Source organism: Miniopterus schreibersii (genome assembly GCF_964146895.1).
Source record: "Miniopterus schreibersii genome assembly, chromosome: 5".
Classification (NCBI taxonomy): Eukaryota; Metazoa; Chordata; class Mammalia; order Chiroptera; family Miniopteridae; genus Miniopterus; species Miniopterus schreibersii.
The window spans coordinates 14207961-14222359 of record NC_138106.1 but is presented as its reverse complement, the minus strand read 5'-3'; the positions used below and the strand labels follow the sequence as shown (position 1 = coordinate 14222359).

Below are 14399 nucleotides of genomic sequence, written 5' to 3'. Positions count from 1 at the left end.
GGTTAGAGCTATTTGTTTTTTTATAGTTCAGTTGGTTTTAATGTTCATCTCCATTTCTTTAAAAATATAATACTTCTTTCAAAAGTTCTTTCTATGGCATTATTCTTGGAAAAAAGTTGGGAGACCTTCCTTCGCATAGAATAGGTATTAGGTATTTGCTAGCTCAATTTCAGATAGGTTGCAGAACTGAACACATAATTCAATTGCATTCAAACGTGAGTGAGATTGATGCTTATACATTTTTTGTTGCAGCAGCTTCTCCTCAAAGACTTAGAAATATCACTCTACTGTTTTTAAGCATTCATTATGAAATGAGCAAAATATAAAGCTTGTCTAATTTTTAACCCTTTTGAAAGTCATTATGTTTATTCTGCTTAGGAATTTGACCCAACGTTTTCCTCTTGGAATTTAAAAATTTAAACAGGAAAGGTATAATGCTGATTCCTGCTTATTGATATCTTACAGTCAACAGTAAGACTTCGTGAGTGTTAAGGACCCTTCGATCATATCCAGGATTTATATAATTTTCCTCCTGTTACATCTTTCGCTGTTAGTTCTGACTAGCTCTTTTCCTTTGGAAATGCTTGTTATTTTCAAATTGTGGCCCTGTGTTTTTCCTGCACAGCCATTACAGACGCTCAGAATCGTCGTGGCTTCTCTTCAGGGCGAGGGTAGGTGAGATACAGGCCAACTTCCATACTTGCTGTAAAGCTGAAAGTGTACAACTTTCTGGGATGCAGGGAAGGTCTAAGCAGCTTGAGTGGAGGGCAGGCGTGCACAGACGGCTCTGGGATTAGCTGACTGGCCAGATGAGAACCCAAGCTCCAACCCTACCTCTTTTCTAGACATTCTAATTAAAGACAAACTGGCCACAGTCTCCTGTGGAAGGGAAAGATAGGTGGAGGAAGTCACCTGTATTGTGTCTCTCCGACATATTTGCACCTAGAGGGAAGCACAGAGCCTTGGGCAGGCCTAAGAAAAATCATAGTCCAAGAGGAGCCGCAAGAGAGAACAAGTTCTCTGCAGATAGCTGAATGCAGTGTTAGATCAGAGATGAATATAAGGATATAGACGAACCAGGACGAACAGGCAGGAAACAATTTTGTAGTCCCCCCCCCCCCGGGCTAATTATGTTATAATAAAAATATAAGGTTAGAAGGTTGTGCATACCCCCCAAAATCAGCATCAAATTCCTTCATCTTTCATAGAACTGGCTTTACACCGCTTGTCTCTAAGAAGTTAATGATGTTAATCTTTTAATTGGATGTTGTTGGCATTCAAACAGCTCACTTGCCTGTTCCCCTGCTGTTCTCTAAAAGTGCTTTTGGCAAAGGGAATGTGACAGACAGTCCTCCTTCCTCACAGCGCCAACAATCCCATTTTTAACGTTTAAATGGCCCTCTTCAGTGAATAAAATTCATGACTTTTTGCACACCAGCGGAGGGCAGATAGATCAGCTGAAAAACGATATGGATTCCTGCTTTCAATATTTTCAGATAGCAGTTAAATAGATGTAAAGGGAGGAAGAAAATCTTTGTTAAGATGAGGAAAAATGAGTGTTTTAGAATGCAAACATTGAAATGTACTTAGGCCTTGAAGTCCTACATGCTTTTATCGTTTTGCTCCAAAAGTTACAATGCAACACATGACCCTGAGTGCACTGACCTGGAATCCCCAGGCCATAGCCAGTAGTGAAGTTGGCTTTAAATCCCCCTTTGGCCAGTACATTGTTAGTGATGAAAAGCACAGTCATTCTGTTGGTGGTTGAGAACACATCCTTTACTGGACCAGGCCCTGTGTACACAGCTGCTCCAAAGGAAAACAAGAGAAACGGTGAGATGATCTAGAAGAAAATATACCCTTTTTCTCAGTTCCATGCGATGTGTACATCCTTTTACATTTTGTACACTGCTTCTTGAAGCCAACTTCTCTATTGATCTATTCCAAATATTACTTGAGGTTCTGTGGCTCTATAACTTAATGATGAATTACTCATAACACTGGTTGGCTGATTAGCACCACTACTATTCAAGCTCATGCTAGCCCAGAAAAATGATTATTTGGATGCTTCTAAAGACCATTATGAAACAACAGAGATTATAGTCTCCCTTAATAATTATGTCCAAGCTTATTTGACATGTTTTGTAAGTTGAATCATTAACATAATCTGAAGAATGAATTAATTAGAAACAGGTTATATAAACCTAAGTGGTGATTTTCAAATTTTTTTGCACTAACCCCTGTGATTTGGGGGCTGCATAAACAATGAATTACTCTTTACTAAACAATAAAGGCTTAAGCTAATTAAAAATACATTCATATTATTAAATAATTTACATTTTGGAATCCCTAAAATCAATTCTGTTTCAGAAGAACTTTTTGCCAACAAATTTGAAAACTATGATTCTGAGATCCTTTTGGAATTCTTATTACTTTTCCATGATTTATGTAAACATAAGACATGAAATGATTAAAAAACGATTTTTCCTTAGATCATGAGAACACTGAAGTTTTTATTAGAAGGACAATGTAACCCCCTAAAATGGGAAAACTACTCAAAATGTTTTTATAATTGTATAGAAGAAAATCAAATTTGGCTTTCTTTCCTCAGTTCTTTCTAGCATCAACCTCCTAGTCCCACTGATTCTTGCACTATTTGTCCTGTGAGTGGCTCTGAAAATCCTCTCACAGGAAGCTTGTATTCTAGAACTTTGTGGGATTTTGCTGAAGAAACCCACATAGCGGGTGTTGGATTAGTGTAACTGGGGAACCCTCTCCACCACTCTGACCCTATGGAAAGTGCCCTCAGCACTTTTCATTGGTCTCAGTGTTCATGTCATTGCAGGCTGAATGTGTCAGGCCAGATTTTATAAGCAACGGTTAATGTGAGTCCAAAGCACAGTTAGACAAAATGCCTTTGCTTGTGAAGTGTGTTGTTCATGCATTCCGGTTGGCCCTTTATACATTTTCATACTTTATGACTTATCTAGAGATATGTCTGTCTTAAAAATTGGTAGTTAAGTAAGGTATTAGCTATTATACTTGACAGATTTTTATTATGTTAACATATATTTTATAATCTAGGTACAATAATTTCCTCTAGAATAGTACATTTTCCCATGTTTATTTAAAAAAATTAATGATAATAGATTGTGGGGAAAAGTCAACTTTGGCCAATTGTTGAATCATTTTCCGATACTTATTAGAAGCAGCGAGTACTAGAGACATAGATAATCAAAATAATAATAAAATATAAAATAAACATTATTTTAATATTTTGCATAACAAACACAATTTGTTTTGTTAGTTGGATATGAAATAACATTTGATTTAATAGCCATCTTTGGACATCTGATGTGCATGTAATGCATAGAAAACTGCATAACAGATGTCTTTAGCTCTTAGTCTCCAAAGAGTAATGTTTATTGTAGGGAATTAACACCAGCTAGTAGGAGTAGCTGACTTAAAAATATTAATCCTGGTTTGCCAAGAATGTTCAAGAATATTAGTCTATCATCATTGCGCACACTCCCAAATTAAAAGTCTCACATAAAATACACCATGCTACTCTACCGTGTGTTAGTTGTAAAAGTGATTACATTTATTGAGAAATGCTCTCTCCATCAGTCCAACGTCTTGAGCCGTACAACCTCCACAATATTTAAACTGCAGACTTACCTAAGAGCAAGGAATCATTTCCTCCACCATCTCTGATTTCAACTACATCTGCAATATTTTCCAAGTCAAATTCTTGAAAATGAAGTTGAATGTTTTTTCCCTTTTGTGCATTTAGATTCCAAACACCTTAAAAGTAATAAATAACAACACTTAGTTTAGAACATGCTTCTTTTTATTTCCTTTAAAAGCTTCATTCTCTTGAGAATTTGAAATCATTTTCAAAGATTTTTTTTCCACTTTATGAAAACCAATACTCCAAACTGTTGTTTTTTTATGTGTATGAAGAAATATATTGGTGTGGTTGTGAATATTTATAGTAAAATTTCAATAAAATTTGAAGTGATTTACTACAACTGAATTCGTTTTATTTTATATAAAATAGGATACTTTAATCAAAGCTTACAAATAGTATTTTGCTCCTACCGTCTTTTATATATATCAAAGATTTAATATTCTAGTTCCGTTTACCTTAGTTTTCATGATTCAGTTTAGAGGAAAATGAAGCGATTAAAATGCAGTTTGCAGGGCGAGAAAACTTTGTTATTTCTTTAAGTAATTTTGCCATTATTTAAACATGTTGTTCACTGGTAGTTCATTTTGAAAACAAAACAAAACAAAATTACTAGCCTCGGTATCAATAAACACTCCTTGTTCTTTATTGATTCCTTAAACAGTTTATTCTTTAGTCTGCTCTAGGCCTTCCCGCATCCTGTACGTGTTCTCACTCACTCTTAAGAAAGGCCATTTCATCGGCGTAGTGATGACTTCCAAGTCTGTGCTTTCTGCACTTTTTTTGAGTATACACATCTATCCCATTATTTACTGTGTGGGAATGTATGTATCTCCAGTGCAACACGTAATAAGTAGAATACAGAATCATTTCCTTCCTGAACTCATTTCTCTTACTCTTTCTGTCCGAGTGAACGGCTCCACTGATGATCGGCCCACAGCTGTCTGCACCAGAGGCCTCCGCACCCCCTTGGCCTGCTGCTCCCGCCAGGCCCCCCGTCACCCCGGCCAGCCGACCCTTCCTACGTCCCTCCGCCTCGCTTACTGCTGAGTCTCCACTGCCACTCTATGAATTTAGGTCGCTGTCATTTCTCATTTCCTAACTGGCCACGCTGATGGCCCTCTTCCCCTGTCCTCGACCTCTGATCCTGCCGGCCAGATGGATTCATTTAAAAGGCACGCTTGAGTTTATCACTATTTTCACGTAAACCATTTGAATTCTCCCGTGCTCTCGGAATGAAACCCAAACCGGCGCGAGATTCCTTCACACCTCGATTTCCTTTTTTACCGCTCCTTAATTTTGCTTGGAGGTTCAAGAAAAACACCATGTCCCCTAACCCCTGGACTTCCCGTGTGTCGCACGCCTCTCGTGTCCCTCCGGAGCACGCTGCTTTGTCGTGAGTCTAACAGCACCGTGGACCTTCTGCAGCGCCTGACGGCCTATCTGAAACTTCGCCCAGACTAAATGATTTGTTTCCTCTTTACTTACTTCAGTGCCTAACAAATAAAGTGCTTGTGGAATAAGTCAATACATTTAATATATTTCTTGAAATTGTGCTTCCAGGGTTCCACCGGCTTTCAGATGTTTTAGAGCACTGCTTTGCACAAGTGATATGTTTAAATGATGTCTTCAGTGTGAAGCACAGATGATAATCTCTGGTTCCCCAAACAAGTCAAATTAGATTAATGGCTGTTTATTTTTTTAATCAGATATCTCCCTATAACAGTGACTCTGCTATTCTACAGAAGTGATACCTATCTCTGGATCCTTTGAAGCGAGAAAAGTTGACAGTTTCCAGCAACACATTTTTCACTGTCATTGGGGCATTTCTTTCACTGGCAGAAGTCTCTGTTCAGATCCCTGGTGCTAACTGGGTGTGGCCATGGGAAGAAAAAGTCTGTTTCCCGGACTAACATGGAATCTTCGTAGGGCTGGGAATCTGCATCTTTAACACAATTTCTACCCAGCTCAAATGAACTTCTCCATTTAGGAGTAATGATCTAGAGATAGGCTTTGTGCTAACCCATCTTCTCACTAGACTTATATTTTTTTTAGGTGATCCTTTTTATTATTTCATCTTTTTTACTGGGAATTTAATCACATTACTCTAGCTGCTTCATTGACTCTAGTCCATAGCTGCAAAAGGTGTGGACGTCACAATGAGTTCTTTGCTGGTTATACTTTTCACTGACTATTCTATGGAATTACAAACTTGTTATATACACCATGGGCATTTTATGTATAATCAAAGAGAGCAATTAAGGAAGGGATGTGTGGGCCTGGCTGGTCTGGCTCAGTTGGTTTGGATTCATTCTGGGCTCCAGGAGGTTGCCGGTTTGATTCCCGGTCAAGGGCACATGCCCAGGTTGCTGGCTCAGTCCCCGGTGGGGTTGTGCAGGAGGCAGCCGAGTGATGTTGCACTCTCCCATCGATGTTTCTCTCTCTCTCCCTTCTTCTCTCTCTAAAAATCAATGAACTATTCTTTAAAAAAGAAGAAGAGAGAGTGGTATCTGAGGTAAGGTTGACTCTCTCACTTACTGATTTATGCAACCTTTAAATTTGAGAATTATAACAATAGCACCTGCTTCAAAGAATTATTGTGAGAATTGACTAAAATAATATATATGAAGTCCAGCTGGCGTGGCTCAGCAGCTGAGCATCGACTTATGATCCAGGAGATCATGATTCCATTCCCGGTCAGGGCACATGCCTGGATTTTGGGCTTGATCCCCAGCGAGGGGTATGCAGGAGGCAGCTGATCAATGACTCTCTCATCATTGATGTTTCTCTCTCTCTCTCCCTCTCCCTCCCTCTCTGAAATCGATAAAAATATATAAAAAATGATAATGTATATCAAGCACTAAAACAGTGCCTGGCCTGAAATAATTGCTTAAACTAGCAGTTTATCATTGTTATTCTTATTATCATTATATTAAGCAACCTCATAAATGTGCTAGATGTATCCAAATATAACAAATTTACAATCTACATTTCTGTGTCAAGGGGAAACTTTGATATATACAATAGTTTCTCATGGCCTGGGAAAGAAATGACTCACAGAAAGCCAGGTTAGGGTAGTTGTTTGGAAAGTTCATAGAAGTAAATGTTGTATTTGGCTCCCACAGTTCAAAAGGTCCTCCACAGTCCGCTGAAAAGGAAAACAGTGAAAAATCATTAGTAATGTAATGCCTATTTCAGAACAGTACTACTATTTGCTAGAAATTTTCCAATCGCATTTCTTGGTTTTGACAGATAAGTTTTAGAACTTGTGGGTAGGAAAATCTTGCAACTTAAGGAAAGGAAAAATACAGGTAAATAGGTCTCCTTGCTGACAAATGTCTCAAGACCTTAACTATTCCACTGTTCTTTGTGAATTTCTAAGAGGGATTAATAATAGTGTGCAGCATTTTCCAAAATTATTTGGGCAAGGGACACCATTTTTGCTGAACACCTTTTATAACAGGCTGCATGAGTAAGGTATTAACCCTCTGTAGTAAAAAAAAGAAAAGTATTACAATAGAACAAATTTTATATCTGCCACTCTCTTAAGAGAAAGGCTAGTGAATTGCTAATTTTGCCATTTCTTGCTTCCCCCCTTTTGTTTGTTAGAGGGGAATCTTCGCCATCCTGTCTATTGAGGCATTTGACTGTCAGGAAGGGAGATAAATGGAAATTCCACTTGCTTAATAATTGCCGTAGAGTGACCTGCTATCCAACACGGTCCAGGGGACAAGTTAGGACTGAGCTTAATGCAAATTTATTAACAAAGTAGAGCACAGATTTCCGGTTAAAAGTATGATGCTTTAAGTAGGTCGATTAAATTTGTGAAGATCTTAGCATACTTTATATGGTTATCTTCTTGCTTATTAGAAGAAAATTCTAAAGTAATGTAAAACTCATAAACTACCTTTGGTATCCCAATTCTCATTTTTATTATCATGTGACATTTAAAATCAAAAGAATCAAAGAACCTAATTTGAAGAATACAGAAAACTGGGATAAGTATATATTTTCCCAATTACTAAAGCAGTCTCTCCACTGGAATTATTTACTCCCAATAAGACAGAAATCAGATGACAGGGGAATAATTAAGTATCTCTGCACCTATGGCAGTGCCTTGGCCATACCCTCTTCTTTTTCTCTCTTTTACGACTCATCTGCCTTATTTATGTGGATCCTGGGAAAGTCATGTGCATCTTCCAAATACGTATATAATAAACCTCTTAGATTTGGGTTCACGATGTATCTGATGGGACAGAGAGGCAGTTATGTGGCTTGAGAGTAGCATTATTGCCAAACTATCTTATTCTGCAGGGAGGCAGAGCCTGGTTTACCTTATATGCCCTTGTGGGCCAGGCTTGTCTGGACCTAGGTGAGCTTAGTAAGAATAATAAAACCTCTTAAAAACCTTGAGTGTTTCCATGAACATTACCTCACTTGGGAAAAGAACATGTGCATAAAAGGAAGGTTTGTTAGAGCTGGTGGGTTAAAACTGTCCCTCTGCATCAGTTACTTGTCTGCTTGAGACTTGGGTTTCTCATATATAAAAAAGATATACATTAGAGATATTCAAGGTTGTTGTAAAAATCAGACATAATTTATGACGATTGCCTACACAGTACCTGGCACATTCAGTAGTGGTTTCCAATGCATACTTGTGGATTAGGGAACTACTAATATTATTTCTATTTTAAGTGGACGATCTGAGCATTGTAGGCATTCAGTTACTTGCTAACGCTGTGTACTTTTGCTTAGTGTCAAAGTCAAAACTTCAACTCAGTTAATCACAGGCTTATCCCACAGCATGCTGCTATCTCCTATTGGGCTGATTAAACCCGGAATCATTTTGACCATCTGGTCCAAGCCACAGGTAGAGTTTAGAATGAGTCTGAGTAGTGGCACTTGATGGGTATATGACATACTCTTGATGGGTACAGACAGCGAGAAGGAGGGGCGAAGGGAATGTGAAAGAAAGCACTACCAACAAGGTCGATCGTGGATAGATCGGGAGGGAGGAAAGCCCTGTACGCAGGTCGCTGAAGGAGCTATTTGGGACATAGACGAGTGATAATGGGAGTAGGAGCAGGTTGTCCCCTGGAAAAGGCGAGAGGGAGGCTGAGGGACTCTCACGCTCCCACAGCAGCTGTTCCTCCCCTTGATTTTGTGACTAATTGTCTTGCAAAGGTTTCTGTAGAAGAATCTGCCACAACTGCTTTCCTCCCATTTAATTTTAATAATTCTAAGAGCCACAAATGCTCCCTTCAATCTTCAGTGAAACAGGGAGAAGAGACTGTAGGTGCAGGGACAAAAGGACATTGCAGATTGAAGACGGGAAGACCAGCTTTTCCCAGCTCACGAGTGTGGCCAGTGAAGTTTTTGTCTTCTTTGCTGTTGTTGCTGTTGCTGATTTTTAATGATTATTCTCATTCTCTCTTCAAGGTATAGAAAAATTTCAAAATCAGCTACTCCTACTAGCTGACATTTTAGAGAATGTATTGAATTTTTACATAAGTAAACACTTAATAGTACATTACAGGTAGATGTGTAGGTGGGTCTTCAATAAACATACAACCAGAACCCAAATGTTGTCAAGTGTAACTGTTAAGCCTGTCAAGGCAGGCAGTTTACATAGCATTTCTGCGCCAAACAGAAGTCTTGGAAAATTCACTCTTTCTGGAAATGCATTTCAAGTATAACTTGATATCAAATAACTAACCAGGGAGATAGATCTCTGATCTCTGACTTGATAAGAAATATCAGTTACTCTGAATACAAATGGCTGTAAGGAATGACAAAAGCACTTTCAGCCATTCTACATCTGATGACACGACTTATTTTAATGGTGGTGTTGCTACAGTGGGAATGCAGCATGTGTTTCTTCCTAGAGGAGCCAGCGACTCATGAAATGTGATTCCGGGTGTCGCAGTCATGCTGTGCTATCAGATAAACCGTCTCCACCCAGACAAAGCGAGTCAAACAGCCTGTCTGGTGCAGGGAACTCCATTCATTTAGTTATTAAACTTTCATTTTTTTCCTTTTCTTGGAGCTGTTCTCAAAGATTTGCCTTCCGATTAATTTCTTACTATGCCAGGAGGGGCCTGTGACCTCTATGAGGTACGTGTCAATGTGGAGACATTTCCTATGAAGTGAAAAGGAGGAGAGTCCAGCTCTCATTTACAAGAAGTTTCAAATTAAAGACATTTGGTAAAACAAACATCATTATCATCATTATCACAGTAACACACAATCATACAGTACTGCAGAAAACATTGTGGAAGTTTACGTTGCAATGTAAAATCTCTTATCAAAATTTGTGCTCTGTTTATAAAAATTTATATTTCTAATAACAGGTTATAGTATCCAGCCATGATGGTAATATTTGTATTAAGTGTATGACAGTAAAGTTCAAATGTTCATTCCTCATGGTTTACATTGTATTTGTGATAGCAATGTAGCCGATGATAGCTCTAATAAGTAGGCTATTAGTTTCAAAAGTAAAAGAATAAAAAAATAAAGTAGCCCAAAACACATTTATACTGAAGTGTATGAGTAAACAATGTTATTTGCTAGGGGTTTGAATATCAAGTCACACTAATAATATAAAAGGCAAGCGGTTCTGTTGGAATATGGCCATCAGTTACAAGAGGGAGTTAGGTGCCGATTCATTTCCACATGAAGGACTAAAGTTAGATTATTTAGCTCTAAGTATAATGTCATGCCTATGAAACTTTATAAATTAACTTTTATTTTTTATTATTTTTAAAAAATATATCTTTATTGATTTCAGAGAGAGTAAAGGAGAGGGAGAGAGAGATAGAAACACCAATGATGAGAGGGTCATTGATCGAGCCCGCAACCCGGGCATGTGCCCTGACTGGGAATTGAACCCCGATCTCCTGGATCTTAGGTCGACACTCAACCGCTGAGCCACACCTGGCCGGGCGATGAATTAACTTTTATTTTGTCTTTGGAGATGGAAAAATGGCTTAATAATGGCCAACTAGAGCAAAACTGTAGAAATACCTATTCTATTTAGTAGGTGTCTCGTCACAAATCATTACAATTGTGCTGCAAATTGGCACAGTACTTATGTAATAAAATGTTTACTTTTTAAAGTGTTCTCAATACAATCCCTGCATTTAAATTATTTGTGCCAGTGTCACAGGGAACGATTGTCGAGTGACTAAAGAAACTAAACAGAAGAAGTCCTGCAGTCATGAAACTGAACTTACATGTCCCCAAACTAGGCATAACACAGATCCCTAGGAACAAGGGAGGAACCTGGTCTTTTCTCCTGGGTTACTTGTCTAGAACTACTTTCTTATTTAAATGCACAATACAAGCTCAAGAAAGGCTATTAGCCAGTGAGCCAAGGTTTCCTTTTATTTCTGCTTAAACAAACCAGTGATCTGGAACCAGGAAAGCTCTGCTCAAATAAGAATTTCACTGAACCAACTGCAAACGGCATTAGAATAAAATTGTTCAGAATGCATTTGATGGTAATTAACATTTTCTGCTGTGCTAAATATTGCCCTGAAGTGAACCATTTGGAAACTGGAACAAGTACGCTCTGGGAAAATTCTGAAGTTTATATATTGAAATCAGATGGCCTATTCTGCGGTCCCTGTTATTAAAATATGCAGGGATCTCATACTTCCTTGACATTGTAGTATTATCTCTCTTTCTGACTAGAATAGATATGAGGATTGTATGAATTATATAGATAAATTTTAAAATGGAAAATAATATTTAAAGTTTTATTTATATGTATAATATTATATACAAAAATGATCTCAAATTTTCTATTTTAGGTAATGAGGTTTGTTACTTTTAAAATATCAAACCTATAACTATGTTACTGCCACCTAAACTTTTTTTTCTTCTTGGCCACTTACTGATGACTAGAACATGCTGGCAGAAAGGATTACCGAGGAAACATTGTTTTAAATGAATCTAGTATCAAAATAACAAGATATTGCTAATACTTGGTATCCAGAGGAGTTATTCATCAAACCAAGAGGGATTTTAATAATTATAATTTGCTTTTAGGTTCTGCATGAAAATGTTTTAGATATTAGGCAGGCAGGGTGTGAGGCACCACACAAAAGAAAATGAGACAATTTTAAAACAGTGCCACAAAGCTCAAATTATTGTGCTCATGCTGATATTTTCTCCACTCCCATCCCCACCATCATTTCCAAGCTTTAGTTCTTGTATCAAACTTTTGTTTGGCAAAAATGTTTGTGCCACCAAGAGAAAAATACAGACAAAATAGAGAGAGAGATACTTCCTTCACATATAAAGCAATTTAATGCTATTATTCATAATCTATTTAATATTAAGAACCAGTCACTCAGGAAGCAAAGGTGAACTAGACCTAGTGTTTGGTGTCAAGAAATTCACTTCTTACCACAGGTTTGTGGCCCATGTTGTTCAATGAGAATACATGGTACTTTCCTGCTTTTGCTTCAATGTTGTGTCATCCCATGTCTTAATCTTAATATTTCTTTAAAGCCTTCTCCAGTCACACCCTCTTCTCCAAAGTTTTCTATCTCTTACCTCTTTCATTTATTACTTTTAGGGGCACATAATTATATATTGCTTTTAATATTTATTTATATGAATTATGTTTACTTTTTTTCATGTATCAGTGGTTATTGTTACGTCTTACATTTCTTATGAGGTACTTTGTACGTAGCAGATATTTATAAAACTAGAATGAGTGTTTGAAATATTAAGGAATTTATGTATAACCCCTATAAGCATCTAAATATGTTAATACACAAGAGAGTAATTGTAAATCAGCCTTTTGGTGGGATGTAAGTGCACTTTCAATATGGTCTCATGAGACCAGTATGAAAATGTAAATACTATCCTAACCCTAACAGCAGCTCATCTGTTACATGGTCTCAAACACCACTCAGTGACCGTCAGAGCTTCTGAGTTGTTAACACCACTCATCTAAAAAATCTAATCCAGCCCGGTGGGCGTGGCTCAGCGGTTGAGCGTCGACCTAGGATCCAGGCGATCGGGGTTCCATTCCCGGTCAAGGCACATGCCCAGGTTGTGGGCTCCATCCCTAGTTGGGGGAGAGCAGGAGGCAGCCCATCAATGACTCTCTCATCATGGATGTTTCTATCTCTCTCCCTCTCCTTTCCTCTCTCTGAAATCCATAAAGATATATTTAAATAAATAAAAAGTCTTAATTTATTTTTAACTTAAAGATTGGAGAGTAGGAAAATATAGAGTTTTGGAAGTAAAACCAAATTCGGACAGTTTTGCCAAATTGATTTGCTGATGTGAATATGGGAAGAGTTTCAAGTGTGCTGGGAAGGAAACGAGAACTGGAGCAAGTGCTGGTTATGAGCTCAGCTCCGCAGCAGAACAGAAACATCCATAAGGCCTCACGCAAGCAAAGCTGTGGAGCCAGATCAGCTCCAACACCATACTCCGAACACAAAAGGGAAGCTTCTGCATTAAAACTACAGTGCCGTGAAAACATCCCAATAAAGGAACAATGGGTGTTTGATTTCATTTATCACTGTGGGTTTCTTTTTGCTGTTGAATCTCATATTCTGAAAGTGATATGAAGTCATTGTCTGCTTTGACATGGATAAGATGAACAGCGATGTCCCTTTGCCTTTGAAATGTTGTGTTTCCGATTCGACTTAAGAGCAACGGTAGACACAGGCTCCACTTCATTCTTTTGAGTTAAAAGATCCCATAGGACACCCAGAAGCCTGGCCAGCTGCTCAACTGCAACACAGCAGTGGCTCCGCGGAGGAAGCGAGGTGCAAGGCTTCACAGGGTCACCGTTGCAAGACCCAAGTCTTTTGTGTTGACCTAGGCCTACATGTTCAAAGTCCAGGCCCACTCACTATTATTGAAGTATTCTGGACATGGGCTTGCTGGGTTTCAGGCTGAACCAAACTCTTTTTGAGATCTTAACATCACTGCTTAAGAAGGCTATAAACATCTTAAAGCTTGTTCCCAAAAGCCTATAGGCCATGCTACGTGCTGCAGGGACAATAGAGGGTTAGCTTGTATTCCGGTGAAAAAAGAATGGAAATGAGCACTCTCGTTATTTTCAAAAATGAAAAGGTATCAAAATGATCATGCCTGTGATACATAAAAGTGTACTGAGTGGTTTTAATTATGGGTTTATGTGTATAACATGCACTGTCTTGCTGCCTTCTATTTTACTTATATTTTAAAGTCTTTGATTTCCAGTGAAAAAATACTAGGTCAAGATATAAAAAAAAATAAGCCAAAGAAAGATCTACTTGAAAATATTAATAACTTAATTAGAGAAAAGGCATGTTAAGGTTACTTACTAGGAAGTTCTGGTGGAGGAGTTGGGACCAAAGTTGGTTCTGGAGAAAGACTCTCATTGCAAATCCCATATGTTAGGCTAATGTCATCCAACGCTATGTCACTCAGGAACTTGTTTTTAAAAGCATTAAAAGAAACCTGTAATTCAGAGAATGAAATGATTCCACTCACATATTCTCTGACCTGACTCTTCCTGTGGCCTAATAGTGTCTGCAGAACCAATACTGCCATCTCCAAATATCCGAGAACAGGTTTCTGCACAGGGAAACACTGACGGATCGTGCTTCTCAAGGCCCTTCTGCTGAAACCAGCTACTTTGTTCTGCTCATATAATCTGAATTTCCAGCAGCGCCCTCCTTCTGAGTGAGGCGGTGTCGCC

At 38.3% G+C, this 14399-nt stretch overlaps 1 protein-coding gene across 1 annotated transcript in view; it reads right to left on the bottom strand.

The window, feature by feature from the left end:
* Positions 1 to 14399, bottom strand: part of TMPRSS15 (transmembrane serine protease 15) — a gene marked incomplete at both ends in the record, with an annotated part of 91975 nt that overhangs the window by 31444 nt on the left and 46132 nt on the right. The window contains 4 exons of the mRNA XM_081138831.1: positions 1666 to 1806; positions 3679 to 3804; positions 6747 to 6836; positions 14023 to 14158. Of these exons, the coding sequence (XP_080994957.1) occupies positions 1666 to 1806; positions 3679 to 3804; positions 6747 to 6836; positions 14023 to 14158 (493 nt within the window). The remainder of the gene's footprint in view (positions 1 to 1665; positions 1807 to 3678; positions 3805 to 6746; positions 6837 to 14022; positions 14159 to 14399) is intronic.